Source organism: Pomacea canaliculata, linkage group LG7 (genome assembly GCF_003073045.1).
Source record: "Pomacea canaliculata isolate SZHN2017 linkage group LG7, ASM307304v1, whole genome shotgun sequence".
Lineage (NCBI taxonomy): Eukaryota > Metazoa > Mollusca > Gastropoda > Architaenioglossa > Ampullariidae > Pomacea > Pomacea canaliculata.
The window spans coordinates 17,462,920-17,487,169 of record NC_037596.1 but is presented as its reverse complement, the minus strand read 5'-3'; the positions used below and the strand labels follow the sequence as shown (position 1 = coordinate 17,487,169).

The following is a 24,250-nucleotide window of genomic DNA, read 5'->3' as shown; positions in this document are numbered from 1 at the left end:
GACAAACCAAAGGGTATCTGACGTCATCACATCGTGTGTATGACACATTTATATCTACATGCTCTGTATTGCACTCACAACAGTCGGTGTCTCTCTTTACACAACAACTAGTGTTAACTTTAATATCATACGTATGCACACAGATGAGGTGACACTTTTATTGCAGCATGTAAATACGTTTTACAACATAGCACACCACACATAAACTAAACTTTTTAGAAGAAATTCTACTTTTTTATCAACAATTCGAGAAAGTACATGCACTGTAGCTGCAACATCACCAGGAGCAGCAGTAACTGTGTGTCGGGCTGTGGCAGTAAAACGTTTAAGACAAAAAAGATTTTTTAAATATTAACTTTCCTTGTTCTTTTCTGCAGTGGACTGTTGAATATGTTCCAGTAATTTCTTTTCCTGTATTTGTTTATGAATTCACACACAGACTGTGTCATACTAAGTCGTGTACAGACCTCCCTTCAAACCGTTATTTTGCCAGAGCAGCTGTCAACATGTCTCCAAGATCTGAGAATGACGAACCTCACGTGACCTGCCCAGTTGGTTACCCAAATAATAAAACTCATTCTCGTGTGACTTTGTCGTTTTTCTCACAGTTACCTTCTACTCTCCTCAGGAGACGATGTTGATTCTGTTGCTAATTTGGTCTCTGAATGTTTAAACGACAAGAAGTGAACAGGTCGCGACTTTCAAATGAATAAAGACTTTTAATTGTTATCCACCGAGTTCATGTTTACAAGTGTCTGTCAGTCCTTTCACAATCACACTTCTTGCAAGACCAGCATGTGGCTCCACGGTGTTAGTCTGAGTGAGGAACCTGGTCAGTCCCGCTACACTTGTTTGTTTGTTGTCACAGTACTTTCAACCCAAACACTTGTAGCTACACTAATAATTCTCATACTTTGATCTTTGCGTGTGTGTTTTCCCATGTGTGTGAATGTCACGCTGGTTATCTTGAACATCTTCTGCAGTAGGGTATAGATATAAATGTTTTATGTTCTTTTTACAGCATAAGTAAAGTAGACAAAAATACAAGACCCATATTATTCAGTGAAGCTTGTCTCGCTCTATCAGCCAACTGACAGACATCCTGCACCAATGGTCACACCCGTTACAACATACCCTGGTGTTGATCAAAACAATTTTTGGTGATTTTTTCATTCATAAACATAACAACCTTTTTTGCTATATCTATTCTCGCTGCAGACATGATGATTATTCTACAAGCATCGCGACTCTTTTTCGCTTCCTTAAGTACTTATCCATTTAAATCTTGTCTAAACTTTTAAAATATTTCAACTCCTCTAATGTGAATCCTCTTGTTTCTCACTAATTCCATATACACTGCCACCCTCAGTCTCTCTTTTCTTTCTTTGCCAATAAATATGTGTGTGTTTGTGTGTGTGTGAGACAAAGATTTCATATTACCCTTGTCAGGAACGCTGATTTTTAGATCACACTTTCACTCACAACACGCACGCGTCCCCTTGCGTGTTCTTTCAATCACATAGCACAAAGATTTGTCGTGGGAATCAAAAACTTTAAATCAATCAACATTAATTGTAATACAAGACTTTCAAGCAAATCAATTGGAACCATACTGCCCAAGATCACTCCTGTCTGTTCTAAATCCTAAGGTATACGTGAAATATTATTCAATACCGAAACTACGACAGCGCACAGGCTGCTACAACAGTTCTCTTCATGTCACCAAGACGACACACACATGTCCATTTCAATACACTCCTAACGATACGTCTCTCAAAGCACTTTTCTAGCCACCAGCTATGTCCGTGTGCTCATTAATGTTCATGACACATATACACACAGTCCGTGTAAACCGTCTTACTCTCCCTCTTACGTTGACGGTGGAGATAAACAATGAGGGTACGACCTAACCCTCTCTCTCTCTACAGGTAAACTCAAAAGGCAAAAGTCTTACTTTGAGTTGTCGGCATCAGCGGACAATCAAATCGTCAGTGTCCTCGACACTCCACTACAAGAATTTAGGGGATCAACACATGATCCAAAGCTGGCACCACAAATAAATCCGCAGGGATCGACCCACACAATATCCGAAGCGAACACCACACACATTTTCTGTCCGCCTCTCTTCCCTGCTCACAGCCGTCTGCTCTCTTACAAATATTTTTCACCTTCATCCAAACTAAAATTGCGTCATAAAATGACGTCGGGTTTTGACGCGAAACCACTACGCAACCAACACACTCATACATGTAAGGCAAGGGCAATAATCTTTGAAAAACAAAAGACAGGGGCAACAACCCCCTGTTCCCAATAGACTGGTCCGTGACAAACCTTGATACATTTTTTCTTGCTGTTCGCTGGTCTACATCACGTATAGATGCCATAAAACAAATCCTTGTGAGGGAAATGAATATTCTCGTTGGTAAGTATTCACTGAAGAAGGCAGTGCAATAACAACTCCAATTCTTCCGGTTTTGTCTGAAGTCATTTCCACGCTAGAATCTTCCTGTAGTTTACTTTCAAGTATCATGTACTTCCCCAATAAATGACAGCCAGATGGGGAAGCATGTACCCGAGTGGTTAGAGCGATGGCGTTCAAACTAAGAGTAATCTGTTTCAATTCCCGAGTAGCAAAGCATGCTCTCCTAATCACCCACCCAGCGAGAACGGGGTATCTGACTATATAGGGTAAGACATCGCTCTCATGTAAAGCTGGCTCCAAGAAAAGTGAGGTCTCTGACACCTTACAAACGACCTCAAAAGATTAGGAGATAACCTTTACCTACCAGCCATTGCCGTCAGTAAAATGTCAACAGAAAATCCAAGAAACCGTCATCAAAGTTAGTGGTCAAGTACCGTACTAAGGCAGATAAATCCGTGTTTAAAAGGTAGACGCAATACATAAAGAAACGTTAAAATTATTATTATTATTTACAAAATTTGTAAAGCACATACTCACTCTCCTAAGGAGCATGCTCTTAGCGCTTAAGAACAAGAACAAAACATGGACAGCATAAGAGGGACAGGAAAACAAACAAATGACACATGAACTAGAAAAGAATGAACAACCGTACTAAACGAAGAATAAACAACTGTACTAAACAAAGAATAAAATCAAATACAGAAAACACAAAGAGGAATCAGATAACAAGAACAAGAGTCCGACAAGTGACTTACAGTATAAACTTTGAATGTTAACAGAGAATGTCACGACAACAGCCACTACCGTCACCTCCACCAACAGCGCCACAACACCGCCCTGCCTGCAGTGGAGAGACGTGCTGGTGTTGTACTGGTATAACATTAGTGACGACTCGGGTATGGTGAAGGGACTGAAAGAAGCGGGTATCCCAGTGCAGGTGATGAACGACGATGACACCGATGACGTTGCCACGGCTCACAGTGACGTGGTGTGGGTGACGAGTGGATATCGTGTTTGTGGTCTGGAGAGAAAAGTTGTCGTCTGTCCGCTTCCACTCCATGTCCCGGTGTAGCTCACAACTTGTGATTGTCTGGTCTTTTCACAAACTGAAGTATATCTGACGTCATCACCTCGTGACATCATACACATGTTGTGCATGACACATTTATATACACATGTTGTGTAGGACACTTTTATACACGTTTTCTACACTACAGGAGGTGTAGTCGGTGTCTTGATCTCTTTACACATCAACTGGTGTAAACATCAACATCACACAATGGGTTTTGTTTGTATAACAACTGATGTCAACTTTAATATCCTGCACACTTTGTCTTGTTGACAACTATTGTTATATCAGACCTCTAACACACTGGATCTTGTTTACTTAACTTGTGCTAATATCAAACTTACACACCCTGGGTATTGTTTACACAACAACTAGTGTTATCATCAATATCAGATGGCGTACACACTGGGTCCAGCTTGTGACTAGTGTACATCTGTACAAAACGTATTTTCTACTTTTATCAATGTTGGGTAAAGTTTGGTTAAAGTTAATTGGAATAGGGACATGTGGGCAAGCTGGCACCACATCAGCCTCGACTGTCGCGACACCCGTCTAGTTGACACATTCAGGACCAGTGTCCAGTCGGGGGCAACGAAAATATACGCCCCCCCCCCCTTACCTGGGCGCGTATCTTTTTTTCTTGAACAGTGAAGCAGCTTCGGAAGCGTGACGTCAGCGACCTTGCACACTTCCCTTCTAAGCCAACCTCCGCTTCACTCTTTGAAAACTATGAAACTTGTTCTGGGGGACTAATTCTACAACTTTTAAATACTGTGAAGGGTGGCACAAAGTGAATTGTGACAGGCAAAATAGCTCAAGGCCTTAAACTGATGACAGGTCAAGGTACAATCAATCAGGGCCCATCGAACACGAGCGACACGATGTTTCTACAAGTACGTTAGATTACAAAGCTTTTTGAACTTTGCTTCTGTAGTCTAGTGGTTAGGTGTGAGGCCTGATGATTGAAAGTAGGTGTGTTCGAAACTTGGGGTGGCGATCGTTTTTATTTTGCTTTGGAATGTTTTTCGTTCTCTAATATGATCAATTTTCTATCAAGCCTTTCATTAAAACCTGTTGATTGCCCAGAGAAGTCATGTAATCTAGCTGCGTATAGTCTTAAAAGTGATATAATGTTCTCAAATGTTCTTTACTCAATTTTGTTAAAGATTCAACAGCATTAAATAATTGCTGATAAACCACTATGGTATTCCGCCTAAATTCATAAATAATAAAATTTTACTTTCATAAGTTTTAGATTTAAAAATATAAGTATCACATCAAACGAAAAACATTCCAAAGCAAAATATAAACGATCGCCACCCCAAGTTCAGTGAACTATGTGAGGACAAAGAATAAGTAAAGTCGCTTTCCTTTCTGAGCAGAACTTTGCATTGGTGAGGAATGGTTCCACTTTGTAACTGGCACTGGATCTTGGAGGACATTGGCCACAATTGCCTAAGGAGAGTTTTCTTCAATATTTTATTAAATTAGCTTTTCATTGCATTCAGACGCGGAGCTGCATTACAACTAATAAAAAGCTAATAACGATTACATTCTTAAGCTAATAATTTAAATTATTAAAAGCAAGGTAGCTTTGAGTTCTAATGCATTTAAAGATAAAATTAGAAAATGTACTGAACGGTCACTACCGTTAGTAATATCAGTGATGTTTATCACCAATTATCATTGGTAATTGTTTTACTAGTTTTAAAAATGTTGGTCGTCTTTGCTAGAGACATTAGCAATGCATATAGGGCCAGTCCTTTTTTTTTTGATAGTACGCATGGTCTAATAAAACTACTTAAAGATTTCTTTCTTTCTTTTATTTGCTTACCATACATACTACAAGATCATGTTTTTCTTACAATACAACTACCTGATAATAGAATGTAGCGGTTTCTCTGTATGATGGTAGTGGGGCTTGTCGGAGGTGGTATTTACTGACCTGACTTTTTTCTTCTCAACTTTGTAAAGGGACCCCTTAGAGTTAGCCTGGGACCCCAAAGAATTTAGCCTTAGCAGAAGCCCTGCGCCGGTAAACATGTATGATTAAAGGTGTATATCAGAGATTTCTATCATAAAATAAGTCATGTAAAAATTAGTGTACATCGTCACATGCACTGCTTTGCGGCTTCATTTTAAAAAGGTTTGTGATGTACTGCATCTCACGGCCATTAGACTTGATAGACATGATATACTCTCTTTCACGATGCCACAAGTATTCTCTCCTCGAATGAGTTATCTTCTTCATTAATAGGTCACAGATCAGCCCAATAGTTCTGGAAACTTGAATTTGTTTTTGAGAATGGTGTATGCTTAGCTGTCTAAGGTTTTGTGGTATCAGATTGTGAAAGAGCCGAGAGAATTGTGTGTGTGTGTGTTTGTGTATGTGCGTTTATACATATATGGTCGTAGTGTTACAGTCTCATAGTCATTTCACAGAACCCAGCTGCAAACCGTCCAGCACAAAGAATTAATTGTCACAACGCATGTCGCTCACTCACAACTTGTTCTAAGAACAGAACCACTGACCTTAATGCACGATGACTTGGTCGCTAGGCCAGCGAGGTTAGATAAGTATTATTGTAGGTTCACATACACATACTGATAAGGAAAACATGTATTAAACAGATAGACAAGGTAAGTAGAGTTTATGTGGAGTATAATAACAATAGAGGGATGTGCGTAGAGAAATAAATAAATGAAGTAAAGAGGCTCAAGCTGCCACAGTCCTCAAAAACCTAAAAGAAGGAGAGGCTGACGCTTTAAAAGCTCTCATGCTGTAGTTTTATTGTTGTTTTTTTTTTTTAACTGTACAGATAAAAATTCTCCAATACGGTAAACAGCAACACAGTGAATTAACAAGGGAAAAAACTCAGTCTGACTAGACCAGGGATGCCCAACCTACGGCCCGCGAAGCTTCTGCCCACAGTACAGGAAATCGGCATGTTAGTAATAAAGAAAACCTAAAAAAACGAAAAAAGCGGAAGAAGAAGTATTTATCCCTACGTAGGGGCGTCTCTCAATCTTCCGATGAATTTCATTCTTGATTTTCGTCTTGGGAGGAAACCAGTGTTTGAGAACGAGGGACGCCGCATTCCACAGGGGATTAGTGATCTTTTGATTGGTTAATATTTGAATCAGTCGTTAAAGAGATTGAAAATACAGACTCCGGGCTTTCTAGAAAGGTATAAAACAATGGGGTTCTGATAAGGAAGCAATACCGAAACAGCGTTTGAATTTCGTCTTTTTCCTGTGGAAATCAGGACGGATCGCCTTGGGGTACCTCGATTAAAATGTATTTTCAGACAATTTCTAACTTTTATTTTAACAAGACAACTTCAAATATCCCACTAATTACTACATCATTAATGGTAAGTACAACTTGCTTCTAATAAAAATAATATATGTTCTTTTTTTTGTATTTTTGCGTTGAAGTGGCCCGCGACACGGCTGTCCGAAATGGATATGGCCCGCAGGCCGAAATAGGTTGGGCATCACTGCCTTAGAAGTATCTGCCATGACCTCTGACCCACTGTTAGGATCTGTAGGTCTTGCAGTGGGGCATGTTCTGATGTTGGTATGAGCTTTACAGAAAGAGTACATGGGCATCATCTTCTGTTTGTAGTTTACATAGAGGACATGTCTCGTGGGCCCACATCATGTCTGTATCGTTAGCTTATTTGTTGTTATATCAGATATTCCTCATCTAGAGCAGGTATAAGCAGCAAGCTACATTAAAACATTTCAGTTGGTAGAGGTTAATGTATCGTTCAGGCTGGAGAGAGATTTTATACGATGCCCACATTTCTAGACATGAACTGTTTCTTACATCGCAATGAGAGTTCCGGGCAAAACAGTCTTCCAGTCTTTGCCGGATTTTTCATCGGGGTACACAGTCGTTCCCTGGCCACAACGGTGTTGCAGTACAGTTAGTTTATATAAAACACACGCCTTCTCCGGTAGATTTGTTGGTGATAGTAGGACACCTGTCCATGGGAATAGGATGACCAAACAAACTGACATGTCAGTGATGTCACTGTCAGACTCCTTCAGCCAAGTCTCGGTGTAAACAAATATATTAACAGCAGTTAAATCTTATTCATTCAATGTGAGGTATTTGGTAAGCTACTATGTACTTAAAAAGTCCCTACATTTCAAACGAGTCATCATGTGTTTCAATCTAGTCACTGGGGCCTAAGCCTACAGGAAACCAGCAAGGAGCACATCCTGTCCCAACGGTCAAACTCATTAGAAAACGGAAGACACCCGGATGTTGATCTATCATCCTTATTCATTGAGTTTACATTTCTGTTTAAATAGAACAATACACTTCTGTACACTCGTGCCCACAACATATAGAATATGACATCAAACCTGAACTATTATTTCGAGATTCGAGAAAGTCCGATAAAGTAGATGGACATTGAGAAACACTTGTAGAACAGAGTACACAGCTCTTAGTTCCGCCATCTTGCCTTTCATCGTCGTGACCACAGAAAGAGAAATAACTCAGTTATTCCACTGCCAAAGCGCGAGAAAAATTTTTTTCAGGACAGGTGAGTACTGATTTCCTTCTGTCATTGATGTGATAAAGACTTCAGTACAGCGATAACATCGCCATCGTGGCCTGAGGAGGAAGACAGGCTGTGAGTGTGTTTGAGGTCATCACAAGTAAGCAGTACTTAGCAGTACTGAGTGTACTGAAAGTATATTGGGTTTATCACAGTGCTGAAATCAACTATTAAGTAATCAGTAATTGTCTCCACTAGCTGGGGAAACAGTGCTAAGAGCGCTGGCATCTGATCTGAGAGACACATGGTTCGATACCCGTGTGGCGCAGCAAACTTTCCCTCGTCAAGCAGCTGCTGGGAATAGCGACATGGCTTTATACAGGGTTGGGGAAGGCAGGACAGTGAGAGAGGAATTTGTCATAGCGTTTTATACATTGTAGTTGGTTGTTGATCTTATGTCGAACATATCTGGAATACTCAAGCTTATTGATGTGTTTATTTACTTACTTGCTTTGTTTACACGAACGTGCTGTGTCCATATGATTTGTGAGATAATCCTCACTCTCTGCTATTACCATTATCTATGGAAAGGTAGTTTTATACTTTTATTTTTTATATATTCTAAATATATACATAATAAAGTGAGAAATCGGAAGAAATTAAAAGAGAACAGGAACCGAGGAAACAAACAATTATTTTTTATCATTGTGGCTAGGCTTACAAAATGGCCGTGGAGCTTTTTTTATTATTTGTTTTCGCCACCAATAATGCATCTTATAATAGGAAACCCAAAGCATTAAAAAAAATGCTTTGTTGAAAAAATTCACAAGCAAAAAGTAACCTATAAACCAGGGGTGGGCAACTTCTCCGGTCGGCGGGCCGGATATGGGGAAATGAAGTCCTTGGCGGGCCAGATTACTGGATCAATACCTTAATCGCGTATTTATCTACCTATGCAAGGAATCGTGTTTAAAGTAAACTCATAAACTTTAATTTTAAAGCATAGAGACTGAAAACAGTATTTAATGATGTTAACGGAATGTACTTCAATAGCTGCTGAAGTCGATGAGACAGCTGCGGTCGATCACAGTTGTCAACAAGTTGCTTGAACTCTGGCTGCATGTCGGACATAGACAACCTCAGTAAAGACTGCAGGTGAACATCAGTTAGGTTGGAACGCAGATTGGTCTTGTTAATGTTCATGGTCAAAAATGTTTGCTCACAAATGTATGTAGACCCGAACAGAACAAGTAGTTTCATGTGATCTTTCTCAGGTTGGCAAACTTAGACTCATTCAGTGAGGCATACAATTTGTCAATGCTTTCAGATTAGAATTTCTCTTTCAGGGTAGAGTCACACTGCAGGTCAGTCAATGCCAGCTGTAGACCATCCGGCACCTTTTCAAAGTCAGTTGTAAACGGGGATGACAAGATCTCAAACTCAGCAGCAAGTTTCTGGAAATCCGCAACACGACGAGCAAATTCATTGTCTAGTGTAGATATCATGTTGGTGTATTTCTCAGTTGACATCATCTGGGCTGCCATAGTCTCGAGTGTTGGAAAGTGTGTTGTGATATTCTGACAAATTCACCATCACTGAACGATGTGCTGTGCTTGGCAATGTTGTTGCGACCACAAAGCTGGCAAGAGTAGCAGCTTTCTGGGGTACTTTGCTTTTTACGAATACATTCTGCTGCTTTACAAGTTTTCTGTCCAGTTCTGTTGCTCTTGTTTGCCGTTCGACTGCTGATAAAGTCCTGCCATAGCCTGCCATAGCTTGCCATAGTACTGCCATAGTACTGCCATAGTACTGCCATAGTACTGCCATAGTACTGCCATAGTACTGCCAAAGCCTGCATGTGTCGTCGCATAATGGCGGCTATCGTTATAAAAGAAGTACTGCAAAAATTTGTTTAGGATTGAACAATGTGCATCTGTACAGCATTCAAAAAGAAAGGTGCACACACAATAGAGCATAGACAGAGACTGAGAAACATGCAAAGAGAGTAAACTGTACTAAACTTCCCAGCAGCCCACAGACACAAGCACTCCCGTTTGAAGTGTCAACTGACCAGTAGGAGAGATTAAATGTGTCACCAAGAAAGCAAAACACCATCACTGTCCACTAACATGTGGCAACCAAATGATTACAAATGTCTCAGAAACCTTTGTATTCTTCTAAAACATACTTCTTAGTTCTCCTGACACTCTGATATATTGTTTTCATCATACCTGAGTTTTGTGCTGTACTAGTACTACAATTACTGAGATGCATACAATCAACCCATTACCTGGAAAATAATTCAAATTGAGGTGATCTGCTTCAGTAACAGCATAGCAATGCTCCATACACCTGCACCTTTTATTTCAAGCATTTTGTTTATGTTTAAAGGAAATTTTTCCTGCACAAAGATTGATTCAATACAGATTATGCATATTTCTAATGCAGAAATTCAAAAATTTTGACAGTACCCATACATTTTATTCACAATTAGACCATTTCCCAAGAGTGGAGACCACGTGGTGCAGACGCTGGTCCTGTACAGGGGAGACCACTGTCAACAATGTCTGGTCATCCGTCGTCTGGTCAGGTGAGCCACTCTCCCTCCCTGCACGCTTACAGTACTTCAACTAGTTTTATCATCATAATTTTGTTATATGAAAACATCTTTAAACTAGTATAATGCTGGTGTAGATATTTAATGTCATCCTGTACATTATCATCTCAGTGATGTACCCGGTGTTCACTTCTCCTCTCACTGTAATAACTATCACAGGGTAAGCGACCCAGAAGAGGAGGTGGTAGACAGAGTTGTAGAGGCGATGGTCGGGTCAAAGTTTACCTACACGCTGTGACTGATGAACAGGCGGCAATACTTACAGATACAGGTAGGTGGTATTTTTTAATATGCTTTACTTTTAAAAAGTAGGATAAAAAGTAAAAGTAGCGAAAAAGCATTCACAAGTAAACATCATAGTCGATAAAGCAATGAAAATGGCGGATAACTGACAGAAATGATAAACATAATAATGATGATAATCATAATGAGCAGCTTTATGACCACGACTACAGTAATGATGATCTGTGTTCGATGTTAATATTTTTTTTTATAAAATGTCATTAGTGTAATCAAAAGTTACAGCTCCTCCTAATAAAAAATTATATGTTCAAAAGCAATTGTGTATTTTAATTTAGAGAAATGTGTATGTTCACTGGCAATCAATCATTTCTTTTTAAAGTGAACACACGCCCCCTGGAAGATGTAAAGAAAAACACAGGCGCTGACATACAGTTTGACCCCAACCCCTCACCTGTACCAGGTATGAAGATTCTTATCATCCGCGGTCTCCCTTCTCAGATCGAGGCTGCAGTCAGGCTCATCAGCCAGAAGACTGGTTTAAAGGTTTGTTTGTTGACAATCAAATAAATATTAGAACAGTGAGCAACACATTATAGAGAAGGAGATAAAAAAAAAAACATTACAGAATGACAGGAATACAAAGGGCCATCTCCTGTATTAAATAACAGAAACCCGCAAGTAACTTAATAAGCAGTTATTATTTAATTGACCACACTGGTCTTCACACAGGACCCATTACCAGACCAGGCCCAGACATTCTGGCTCCAGTGGGTGGAGGCCGCGTTCCCTCATCTCGACTCTCGCGCCTACTTCCTGCCTCCTGTCTACGTCAACCGCGTGCCCATGACTAGACAGTCAGCTGCTGGTCAGGAGGTTCTGGTCCTTGAACCAGCACCTGGACAGGCTGGTCAGTCTAACCAAGTGCCGACGAGTTCATCTTCTGCTTCTCATCCGTCCATATCTCAGCCTCCTTGTCTTCAAGACAGTGATGTCAGAGACGATGCTGCCATGCAGCGGATTTGTGTCTGTCTTCAGAAAATGTTTGAAGAGAACAGCGATGTGATGGTTGGACTGACTCAGCTTAAGTTCGGACAGTACCTTGGTGAACCTTGTTACGCTGCCGCCGCTACCCACCTACCCCGACCCTCCAACCTTCCTCCTTCTCTACCACACAACTGGAAACAGGGAGACTTTGATGTGCTTCTGATTCATCGACAGTACGGACTGGTAGTCTGTGAGGTGAAGGCATTGGGTGACAATATCAAAGATTTAAACAAGTCACAGCAGGACATAGACAACAACATTAGACAGAAACTGAGTAACGCCGTGTCACAGCTGGACAAGGCGGAGGCCATGTTGTCTCACCTGGTGTCCGACATCGCTCCCGATCTGCCCGTCACTAAGGTCATCGCCTTCCCCAACCTCACGACTCGTAAACTTCAACAGGCCATCTCCGGTGGCAACCTCCTCATTCAGGTTTCAGTACTTTTCTGTGGCCTTACATGTGTTCTATAATATACCTTACAGAGTACCTAAATGTGTAAACAAATTTTTTTTATTAATAGAAGAAAAAACGATAATGTGGACAGTGCATGTGAATGAGAATGAAATGTGGTGATAGTGTATCTGTATGTATAAAAAAAAAGAGAAAATAATTGTTTGGGGGAAGGGGTGTCTATCAATATCAGTGTTAGGAACGGCATCCACAAATGTTTGTGTGTAAGTAGCGGTCGTTATCAAATCGAATTCCCAGTGTAGTGTTACTTGGCAAATAAACGAATTCTTCTTTATTTTTTCTTCTTTGGTGTACATTGTTGTCTTCACACTATCTCAGCACGATTTGTTTCAATAAAGTCATTGCATGTAGACAGCTGTTCTATCTATTTTAACAACATTATGATCCTGTAGGAGCCATTCTAAGCTACTGATTCGTATTTAAATTGTAATTAATACTTTAATGTTGAGGGTTAGTTAATTTTCGTTAAGTTTACTTTCATCTTCTATCTCTATATTTAACTCTTGTCGCATGACATGATGTGGATCCTCTACAGGACCTGTGTCGATGTCTGGGAACAACAGATCCCTCCAACATCCCAGGTCTGTGTCTGTGCTGTGATCAGTTGTCTGACCCCAAGACCCCGTGTGACGTCAGTAGTCACGTGCTGAGTGAACTCGGACAATGGTGGCAGCGACGTGTGGCTGGGGCTGGACCTGTCAGTCACATGACATCTAAGTTGTACAAGACACTGGTAGCCAGGTAAATATGACAATAATGTGTAGTCACAACACTGTCACAGTCTAAGCCTGTCGTGTACGATGTTAGATGTGACATCAGTGCTCACGCCGCTGTTCTCGTCAGACAAATCGTCAACAGACTATATTTCAAAAGTAAGAGTTTTATCTTCAACAGGGCTTGTTAAGTGTTACCAGATGTTACAGGTGATATGTGGAAATGTGATGATTGGCGACGAAGCAGAAGTCCCTAACGCCGATGTCGTAATCAATGGCATGTTGGTGGGTCCTCAGTCTACGGTGCCAACCTCTACAGGAAACTGAGTCTTTGCAGTTGATAAGATTTCCAACAACACTTTATTCACAGATTATACGACAGTCCTCACTTGCAGACACGCTGGTAAATGAGACACGCGCTATAACTACACTAACACCTGCTGACCTCAGTGACACACCTTTTTATTACATTTTACTTTGTAAACATTATCAGCAGTCAGTTGTAATCCTAAAATACAAATGAACGTCAGATTACATTATTGTTGTTTACAGGAATATGTTGACAAATACCTTTTGAGGTCCTTTCCTGGCGCTGACATAGGCAGCGACCACAACCTCGTCCTCACTAGCCTCAAGTTGAAACTGAAGTTGAGACGTGACAACAACAAGAGCCCTCGCATCCGATTCAACCTTGAGAAGCTCAAAGATCCGGACACAGAGAGGATCTTCCAGGCCCAGGTGGGGGGCAAATTTGCAGCCCTGACTACTTTAGACTGCGACATAGACACCCTTGCTGGAAGTATCAAAGAGGTGCTACTCTCTACTGCAGACGAAGTGCTGGGAAGCAGAGGAAGCGCAAACAACCCTGGGTGACAGACGACATCCTTGATCTTTGCGACGAAAGGAGAGCCTTGAAGAGAGGGAGAGGTCGAGACCCGACGTCAGCAGACAAGTACAGACTTGTCAACCAGCAGATCAGAACAAGGATGAAGGAGGCAAAAGAAGATTGGATCGAAGACCAGTGTTGCAGCGTGGAAATAGGCATGGCAAGCGGAGACAGCAAGAAGGCATATGAAACATTGAAGGCCCTCACCAAGACTCAGCAGCGACCAGCCACAGTCATCGAAGACAGCGCCGGACAGCTCCTTATGGAAAACGCTGCTGTACTAAGTCGTTGGACTGAATATTGCCAAGACTTGTACAACTACAAGATCGAGCCAGACACCAGCATTCTCCAGCATCACCAGACTGGGACAAGAGAGGCTGAAGACCTGCCAGTCCTCACTGATGAGGTGAGAGAAGCTATGCACAGTCTGAAGGGAGGAAAGTCACCTGGTGTGGACAACGTACCTGCTGAGCTGCTGAAGCATGGAGGAGACGCAACAACCAAGGCCTTCACCACACTGTGTCAAAAGATATGGGAAGAAAAGAAATGGCCAAAAGAATGGGCTCAGTCTATCATCATCCCACTCCCTAAGAAAGGAACCTGAGGCAGTGCCAGAACTACAGAACCATCAGTCTGATAAGTCACCCAAGCAAAGTAATGCTCAGAATCATCCTCAACCGCTTAAAACCTATTGCAGAGGAACTGCTGGCAGAAGAACAGGCTGGCTTCAGGGCTGGAAGAAGCACGGTAGAACAGATCTTTCACTGCCGTGTTATGATAGAAAAACACCTGGAGCATCAACGTGAACTATACCATAACTTCATCGATTTCAAAAAAGCTTTTGATCGTGTCTGGCACGATGGACTCTGGCAGGTCATGAGATCATTCAACATAGAGGAGGGACTGATCCAGATGGTAGCAGCACTCTACAAGAACGCCTCCAGCGCATTACTACTCAACAACCACCTAGGCGAGTTCTTCGGGATGACGATCGGGGTCCGTCAAGGGTGCCTACTCTCTCCCATCCTTTTTAACATCTTCCTTGAAAAAATCATGCAAGACACCCTCCACAACCACCTTACCTCAATCTCCATTGGTGGCAGACCCCTGTGCAACCTCCGCTTTGCAGCTGACATTGACCTCATGGCAGGCAGTAACAACGAACTTCAGGATTTGACGGACAGACTCTCCAGGCGAGCGGGGGCCTATGGCATGGAAATAAGCTCAGAAAAAAGCAAAGTAATGATTATTTCCACCACCGACAGCAGCAGCAACATCGTCATGAACGGCCAGAAACTGGAGGAGGTCAACAGCTTCAAGTATTTGGGTGCCACCCTGACTAGAGATGGTTGCTGTACAGCAGAGATCCGTATCAGGATTGGTATGGCAACATCCGCAATGTCCAGGCTGGATAGGATCTGGCGAAGCAACTCAATCAGCTTCAGTACCAAGCACAGGCTGTACAAGTCCCTCGTAGTGTCAATCCTACTCTACGGCTGCGAGACTTGGACGCTGCTTGCCGCAACGGAAAAGAAGCTCCAGGCCTTTGAGAACAAGTGCCTGAGAAAGCTGCTCCGCATCTCGTACCGCGAACACAAGACCAACGCATACGTACGGAGCACCGTAACCTCCCTCGTGGGCCCACATGAGCCCCTTCTGGCAACAGTGAAGCGGCGCAAGCTCGCCTGGTTCGGTCACGTCACCCGCCACAACACCCTGTCCAAGACGATCCTACAAGGAACCCTCGAAGGGAGCCGTCGTCGTGGTCGTCCGAGGAAAAGCTGGGTCACCAACATCAAAGAATGGACCGAACGCGAGATGCCAGACCTGCTCTCATCTGCTCAAGACAGGACCGGGTGGAAAATTCTGTCTGTTGCTGCTGCCGGACGGTCCCCCCTACGCCCGGACCGGGCATGGGACTGACCTGACCTGACCTGACCTTTTGTGTAGATATAGAAATTAGTTAGATGGTGGGAAAGGGTGTTAGGAATAATTTTCACGGAAGAAGTGCGTTTACACCGCATATGTAGCTCATCAAACCTGTATTCATCCACTGATGTAGTTTCAGGTTCAACCAAAAAATAAAGATGTTGTAAGTCCGACTGTTTGCCAGAGGCGAACCATTGTCACAGTGTTATAATTATTCTCTTGTTTTTTCTAAATACTCTTTTTCTACCAGCTCACTAACTGCTTTCTGTAAACTTCTTTAACTTGAAACACATTTTACCTTAAAAAATTGTATTATGCTGTTTTGCATTGTGGTGGAGTACTTCAATACTTAATTTGGAGCAGATCATTGTGTCCGTTATAGAAGAAAACTTTAGAAAGTTTCTTCAGTTAACATAAGTTAGATAGTAAAATAAAATGTCTCTTTAGTTTTAATAGAAGTTATACACTTTTGGGGGGAAAATGAAATACAGTTAACAATTAACTTGTTATTAATTGTAAAATAATAGTAATAGTATTTGTAAAAGACATCAATTGATGTGACTGTACCAGATTCTGTGGTCCGGCGACAACAGTGACTGTGCCATGTACATGTCCTCCACGTGTGAGTGTCAAGACCCTGGGTCAGGTCGTGTGGTGGACAGGACAGTGCTATACTGCTGTCATCACACTCTTCCCGGAGCAACTTCACCTGCTACACACGGCGCCTCCCAGACTCTTTGTGGCCGGACCGCCCGGTACAGGTAAAACTGTGGTGCTGCTGCTGATGGCCATACAGTGGCTGCGATGTGGTCACCACGTCTACGTTGTCAGTACTTGCTGGGGGAGTCGTGCAGCGAGCATCATGTTGTATCACCTGTTGCTGCAGACAGTAAAGACACAACAGTCAGCAGGTGTATCCATCGGTCAGCCTCACCTGCTGCTGTATGATAACTGTGAAGACAAGGAGAAGGCCATCAACGACTTGTCACAGGCAGCAAGAGGAGGGTCGTTGTACGTCATCGCTGATGAAGTGAGCGGGTGAGTAGTACATCGTGTGATGTGATGATAGACACACAGGTAGATGTCGCTCGCTGTGATCTTATAATCACCACCAGGTGTCTAACAGGTGATATTTCCTCAATGAAAGAAACACCTGCTAATAATACTAAATGAGCATTTAATACATTATTACTTAAAATTGGCAAAGAAAACTTGCATCTTAAGAACTTTGAATGTTATATAAATATATATATATTTTAGGTAGAATTACTGTTATAAGTGACATATTTAATACAACTATATTTACTACATATCTTGGAAATCAGTTTCACCCTCCCATCCTCTTTCTCCCATAGACCACATAAACACAGAAAGTAAAATATATTTTTTTTAGTTTACACCACAATTTCTTTATCATCTTCCTTCCCTGTACGTGCTGAAGAAGATGTAACTAGTCCTTACACATCAGTTTCGTACATCTGTACAAAATTATTTTCAGTAACAAACGTTAATGCTTGTCAGTTACTTAATTTTATTTGTACAAAATACATTTACGTGTATACTTACACATTCTGTGTCAGACAACAGACATATACTCTCTCTTGCCTCCCTCCCTCATGCATGTATACATATCTACACACACAACCACAGCATTCACCGCTATTCACACACATTATTATGTACAGTGTCAGTGAGCTTAGTATACAAGTAGCCTCCCCTTGACATCAACGTGTTACACAATTACTGTCTAGTCACACAACACAGACATACTCTGAACACGTGACTTTCTTGTCAATTAAAGTGATATTTCTGTTCATGAAACTTCACAAAATACTTTGACAGGAATTGAACACTTGTGATGTTTGTGCGCTCCACGACCTTTGACCAGCGGGAAGCTGTGTGTGACGGTAACTATAGCAACACTAATGTCTGTCACAGGTCATACTTCCACACTGTGTGTGACAAGCTGCGGAGACAAGTTCCTGATCTCCATCTTTGGGCGGCGAGTTGTTACCATGAACACGCACACGCTGGCTGGCAAGTGGAATATTTAACCAGACCACTCCGCTCTCCTCCAGCCGTCGTCAGGGAAGTCGAGCAGGACTTGAGTTTCACTATGGACCGTACTGTCAAGCCATACAGTGAGCGAGCTGTACCCGACCACACAGACGGCCCGCCAGTCACACGACTGTATCACCGAGGTCAAGGTCACTCAGGTCGCTTGCCAGGTGACTGTGTGACGTGCGGTCGTGACGTGGCCAGCTTCCTACACAGTCTCCGTGTTGGTGTTACAGGTAGGTGTGTGTATTGTGTAGTGTAACGTCTGTTGACAGATAAACACCGTGTGATAAATAACAAGCAGGTGAGAAACAGTCTTGTGAAGATGAATGTCAGATGTTGTTTGTCTAACTACCTACAGGGTGACAGCTCTTCATACCATGTCCTCTTTGACCTTTTATCTGAACCATGGTTTGTGTGGATTGGTCATCTGTGAAATTGTGACATCATTACCCAGGTTTCTAAATCGGTTTCTGTATCTTTACAACGTGTCTCAGTTTTCTATGACATTTTTATTTAACTGTAACATCTGCGCCATCTTGCCATGTGTTACACCATTTCATCATTTGTATTACTTGTGTCTACTTCACTGACAATCCATGTTTGGCACTGCTAACCACTCAGTTCTCCATTGTGTGATGTGCGGACCTGTGCCTCATGGCTGCACTGTCTGTAGAGTAGATGTTTGTGTCCTCATCATCTCAACGATGTGACTGACGATGACTGTGATATCAGGGATTGGTGGTTGTCTGTCGTCTGCTCCATGTGTTTGAGGCTGCTGTCACGTGATCTTGTGTCTGGATACTTACCCGTGTTGCCTACAACTGAAGTATTCAGGTGAATCTTTGTTCACCTCCTCTTGACTGTGTGACACCTGTAATGTTGCTGTGTGTAACGCCGTTGTTTGTGTTGTTTACTTTGTGTACAACATATTGAGTTTACCTGTAGTGTGATTGTGCTGTGGAGTCTGATAATCTACGTGGACATTGCTGACTGCTTATATCAAAACTAATGGCGGAAAAGTGCGTTATCAAGATGCCATTGTTATTATAATAAACATTATCATGATCATTATGTATATATTATTACGCTCACTGTGTAAGTCACGTGTTACTGTTATTTTACGTCGTTTTTATATCCATGTGTCTGTCAGTGTGTACGCTGTATCTCTGACAAGTAACTAACAGTAGAAACTGACTTTGAATGTTAACAGAGAATGTCACGACAACAGCCACGACCGTCACCTCCACCAACGGCGGCACAACACCGCCCTGCCTGCAGTGGAGAGACGTGCTGGTGTTGTACTGGGATGACATTAGTGACGACTCGGGTATGATGAAGGGACTGAAAGAAGCGGGTATCCCAGTGCAGGTGATGAAGGACGATGACATCGACGACGTTGCCACGGCCCGCAGTGACGTGGTGTGGGTGACGAGTTTATTTAGTGTTTGTGGTCTGGAGAGAAAAGTCGTCGTCTGTCTGGAGGATCTAGGGTTAGTCCGGTTCTACTCCATGTCGCGCTGTACGTCACAACTTGTGATTGTCTCTCCTTAGGACAAACTAAAGGGTGTCATCACATCGTGTGTATGACACATTTCTATATACATGTTGTGTATTGCACTCACAACAGTCGGTGTCTCTCTTTACACAACAACTAGTGTTAACTTTAATATCATACGTATGCACACAGATGAGGTGACACTTTTATTGCAGCATGTAAATACGTTTTACAACATAGCACACCACACATAAACTAAACTTTTTGGAAAAAATTCCTTTTTTTATCAGCAATTCGAGAAAGTACATGCACTGTAGCTGCAACCTCACCAGGAGCAGCAGTAACTGTGTGTCGGGCTGTGGCAGTAAAACGTTTAAGACAAAAATGTTTTTTTAAATATTAACTTTCTTGTTCTTTTCTGCAGTGGACTGTTGAATATGTTCCAGTAATTTCTTTTCTTGTATTTGTTTATGAATTCACACACAGACTGTGTCACACTAAGTCGTGTACAGACCTCCCTTCAAACCGTTATTTTTCCAGAGCAGCTGTCAACATGTCTCCAAGATCTGAGAATGACGAACCTCACGTGACCTGCCCAGTTGGTTACTCAAATAATAAAACCCATTCTCGTGTGATTTTGTCATTTTTCTCACAGTTACCTTCTACTCTCCTCAGGAGACGATGTTGATTCTATTGCTAATTTGGTTTATGAATGATTAAACGAGAAGAAGTGAACACTTCGCGACTTTCAAATGAATAAAGACTTTTAATTGTTATCCACCGAGTTCATGTTCACAAGTGTCTGTCAGTCCTTTCACAATCTACACTTCTTGCAAGACCAGCAGGTGGCTCCACTGTGTTAGTCTGAGTGAGGAACCTGACCTCGGCAAACGACGACAATAAAGATTCGTAAAAGCTTCCTAACATTTTAAAAATAAAGTCAAACCTAATGTTTAAGATATATTAGTATAGTTTTACAACTTTGGCAATTACCAAAAGAACCAGTGGGTTTAGCTTGAATAGTGAGATACAATGTTTTTAAAGAAGTGGGTTGTCGTCCCTTGAAAGTTGCTGGAAGATAAGAAATGTGATGATTTTACAAAGCTTTTAGTAAGTCTTTTAATGTTGTTTAAAGTGTATCTGACATATGGCCTAGTATTTATGAACAAAGGTTGTGTGTGCCTTAGACCATGTTCTAGTCATTCTGCCTTGCGAAAAACTCGTTTGTGTTAAAGAGCGTGGTGATGTTAATTTTGTTAACGGCCATAACACATTTTTTTAAGGAAAGTCGTCACGTGTGCTCCGAAACTTGCCAGAAATGCACGTTAACCGCACTTTTTGTGATTACTGAATATTTGTAACTACCTTTATATTTATGCATTATTTTCTAACATCAGACTTTTGAATGACTACTAATAATACATAATTACATGTAGACCTTCTGTGTAGGTACGATTTAGTAGTTTGTACCTGAGACTTTATGTCTGTGACACTTACCACTATTAAGTTGTAGTTGTAAGCAGCTGTAAGTTTGAGCAGGAGGGGACGATAGTATTTTGCTATTTACAGTCGGTCGTTTTAGACGGGAGCAAATACTATACATTGGAGAGCATCGATTTTGTTTAAATATTTATTTGGTATACTGGTGGATTTTAAGTATGTCACATAAATTTCGAATTAAGCCTTATTTTTTGTTTAGTAGGTCATGAATTTTTTGTAAATATTAAAATTAACAGAACTTTGCAAAGATAGAAAAGTTTCCATGTAAACTGCGTGAAAGAGTGAATTAGTAAGCAAAGTATGGTTGATGTGGAGCACGTGCAAGTGCCCGTAATGAAATTTTGCTCGTGTGGACTACTACCGTATTTTACTTTCTTTGTAGTATTGCCCAGTGATGCATACTTATGATCTCTTGATGCTGTTAAGTATCATTGTTTACAAACATATACATCAAAGAATGTGCCTTGTAACAGTAAATCTTAATCAATAAAGATTTTATGCTGACAGTGTAAGTGCCTGAAAATTGTGAGGATGCTGGTGTGACGGCGCATGAATGCATTATTATTTGTTCTATATACAGGTTTCTTAATATAGCTCACTAGACACACACACTAGCACACATAGTGGGACAGACACACACACACAAGACAAACAACTGCATATTCTTTCAATTATAAAAATTAAAAAATATGATTTGCTAAAGCTTAGTTTACTCATTATAATCTACAATAATATCATATTTCTAAGATTCACTTACATTAACAATTTTTTACAAACTGTATTTGTTTCTGTATATATGGCCAATAGACGTTAGCAATGATACACCTACAACAGTCAAACGTTTATCTAATTTTATAAGCAATCAACATACAGTTGAAACCGCAGTGAAGCAAGCTACTTTGTGCTCAGCTCTATTTTTATTCGAAAACAAAAAAGGTTTTCTTTTATCTTCACAACACTCCTGATAAGATTTCACAATTCGCCACCATGTCGCTTTACAGTGCTGGCGAACTCTTCCCACGCCACTGCACACCATGAACAAGCTTGGTACACAGCAAGAAACATTGAATTCACCAGTGGTTAGTGACAAAGACCAACAGATTATTAGAACTGAATATTAATTAGCAAGTCGATTCTGGAGAATAAATAAAACATAAGCATACGGATACCTCACCATTGCCGGTATGTTAGTTAATCTGGGTTTTATTATTCTCAATCAAGCAATCGAAAACTACGAAACCGTTTGCTTAGTTTCTTTCTCTCTCTCTCTTTTCCGGCATAGTGATTGTAGGCCGGAAGGCCGGCGTTTGGCGATGTGGTTTCCCGGTGGCACTATGGTTACTTCCCCCTCCCTCTCTCCAATCTGAAATCACCTCAAGATGGAAGCACTAAATATACCAACCGAGACAACAGAGCAGACTACGGCAGACAAGGGAAGTTGAGAAGAGACAGCCCTGACCACGTGACACAGCCGTGGCCATTGTACAAGCTCGTGGATTATACAAGGGTGGCACATCTGCTGGCTGCTCCTGCTTTTGCTGGAGTGTGTTGGAAGTTTCTTGCTGTCACACCTACATACATCAATACAGTCTGACTGAGTGCAATAAATCCTCATGACACATACAGATTTAACATTGTGACATACAGGGGCGAGAAAACGGAACTACGGAGGGTATTGCCAATAGAAACCTTAATTAAGGTTTTTCTAAGTGAACAGTTAAGAAATATTTAATATTTAAGAAATATTTAATATTTAAGAAATATTTAATATTTAACAGTTAAGAAATATTTGATAATTAAATATTTAAACCCCTTTTTTGAAAGCTGTAAGATCAAAACGGATCTCTGGAATAGGAAGGGTCCAAGGAGGAGTTCTTAGCAGTGAGAGAGGTTCTTTTTTTTTTTTTTTTTTTTTTTTTTTTTTTAGGCCCTTTCACCCCTCCTGGGGCATAGGCCATCGACTACAGTCTTAACTGTTGTCGATGTTTCGGTAGCAAGGATTTGTTTTTACGGGGTGGGGGTGCTGGCCCCACGCCCAACCCTCCTCCTTTTTCAGCCGGGCTTGGGACCGTCCTTGGCGGAGGGCGGCCAGCCCTGTAAACAGATGCCACGTGCAGAGAAAGAACAGCATGCCCGAGATGAGAAATGAACTCAGGGCAGCCAACCTTCACTGTATTGGTGACAGGCGCTAACAGCGCTAACCGTTGCGCCACCGGGCCGCCTTAGAGAGGTTCTACCTGTTGAATATCTACTCCGGCAGCTTGTAAGTGAGGTGTTATTCGGAGTGATAAAGGCTTTTGCTCCTTGGTACGAATGGCATACAGGGCAGCACGCTGAGGTCTGAAAACAGCACGGTACGCAGGGTTTCCAGGATGAGCTTTCAATCGACAGACATAGGATAGCATGAGTTTCAGACGACGGAGAGAAAGTGGAGGCTCACCAGCTTCTGCGTACAAACTTTGTACAGGAGTGGTGCGGAAGGCACCCAAACAAATGCGGAGCCCTTGATGATGAATTGGATCGAGAATTTTAAGGTAGGACTCTCGAGCAGAGCCATAGATGATGGATCCGTAGTCTAGCTTGGAGCGGAACACGGCACGATACAGACGCAGCAGGACCGTGCGATCCGCCCCCCAGTTGACATGGCCAACCACTCTAAGAATGTCCAAAGCTTTTTGGCATGAAAGGCGAGAGATTTAATATGAGATAGAAAGGACAGTTCACGGTCAAAGATGACCCCAAGGAATATTACTTCCTGGACCACTTTGAGTACCGTGCCGTTGACAGAAATAGACGGGTTTGGAAACAAACCTCTCATTTTACAAAAGTAAATGCATACTGACTTCGTAGGAGAAAATTGGAAGCCATTTTCTGTCACCCACATTTGTACAGCATTTACACATAGTTGCAGACGGCTCTCGAGGCATGGTAGGGAACGGCCTCGAATTCAGAGAGCAAAGTCATCTACATATAACGAGGCCTCCAAAGCTGGACAAACATGTTTCAAGATGGAGTCAATTTTTATATTGAAAAGAGTTGGAGAAAGAATGCTGTCCTGAGGGACGCCCATTTCCTGTTCCCGAGGATCAGACAAAATAGATCCCACTCTTACTTGAAAGAGGCGATGTGAGAGAAAATTTTTGATGAAGAGTGGCATACGACCCCGGAAGCCAAGGGCATGGAGGTCCAGCAGAATACCTTGCTTCCAGGTAGTGTCTTATGCCCTCTCCAAATCAAACACCCCTATAACATGTTCTTTGCCGACAAACGCAGCCATGACAAAGG

General features: G+C 41.7%; 1 protein-coding gene across 2 annotated transcripts; it reads left to right on the top strand.

Annotated features, from left to right (window-relative positions):
* Positions 1-13,084: 13,084 nt before the first annotated feature.
* On the top strand, positions 13,085-19,536 carry LOC112567887. Of its 2 annotated transcripts, none has more exons than XM_025244760.1 (3): positions 13,085-13,122; positions 17,848-18,203; positions 19,181-19,536. In XM_025244760.1, the coding sequence occupies exons 1-3, from the start codon at positions 13,088-13,090 to the stop codon at positions 19,519-19,521; spliced, it is 732 nt and encodes a 243-aa protein (XP_025100545.1). In that variant the 5' UTR covers positions 13,085-13,087; the 3' UTR covers positions 19,522-19,536. The 2 variants fall into 2 exon arrangements, with proteins under 2 accessions (XP_025100545.1, XP_025100544.1); XM_025244759.1 differs by lacking the exon at positions 13,085-13,122 and adding an exon at positions 16,745-16,947.
* Positions 19,537-24,250: the final 4,714 nt, after the last annotated feature.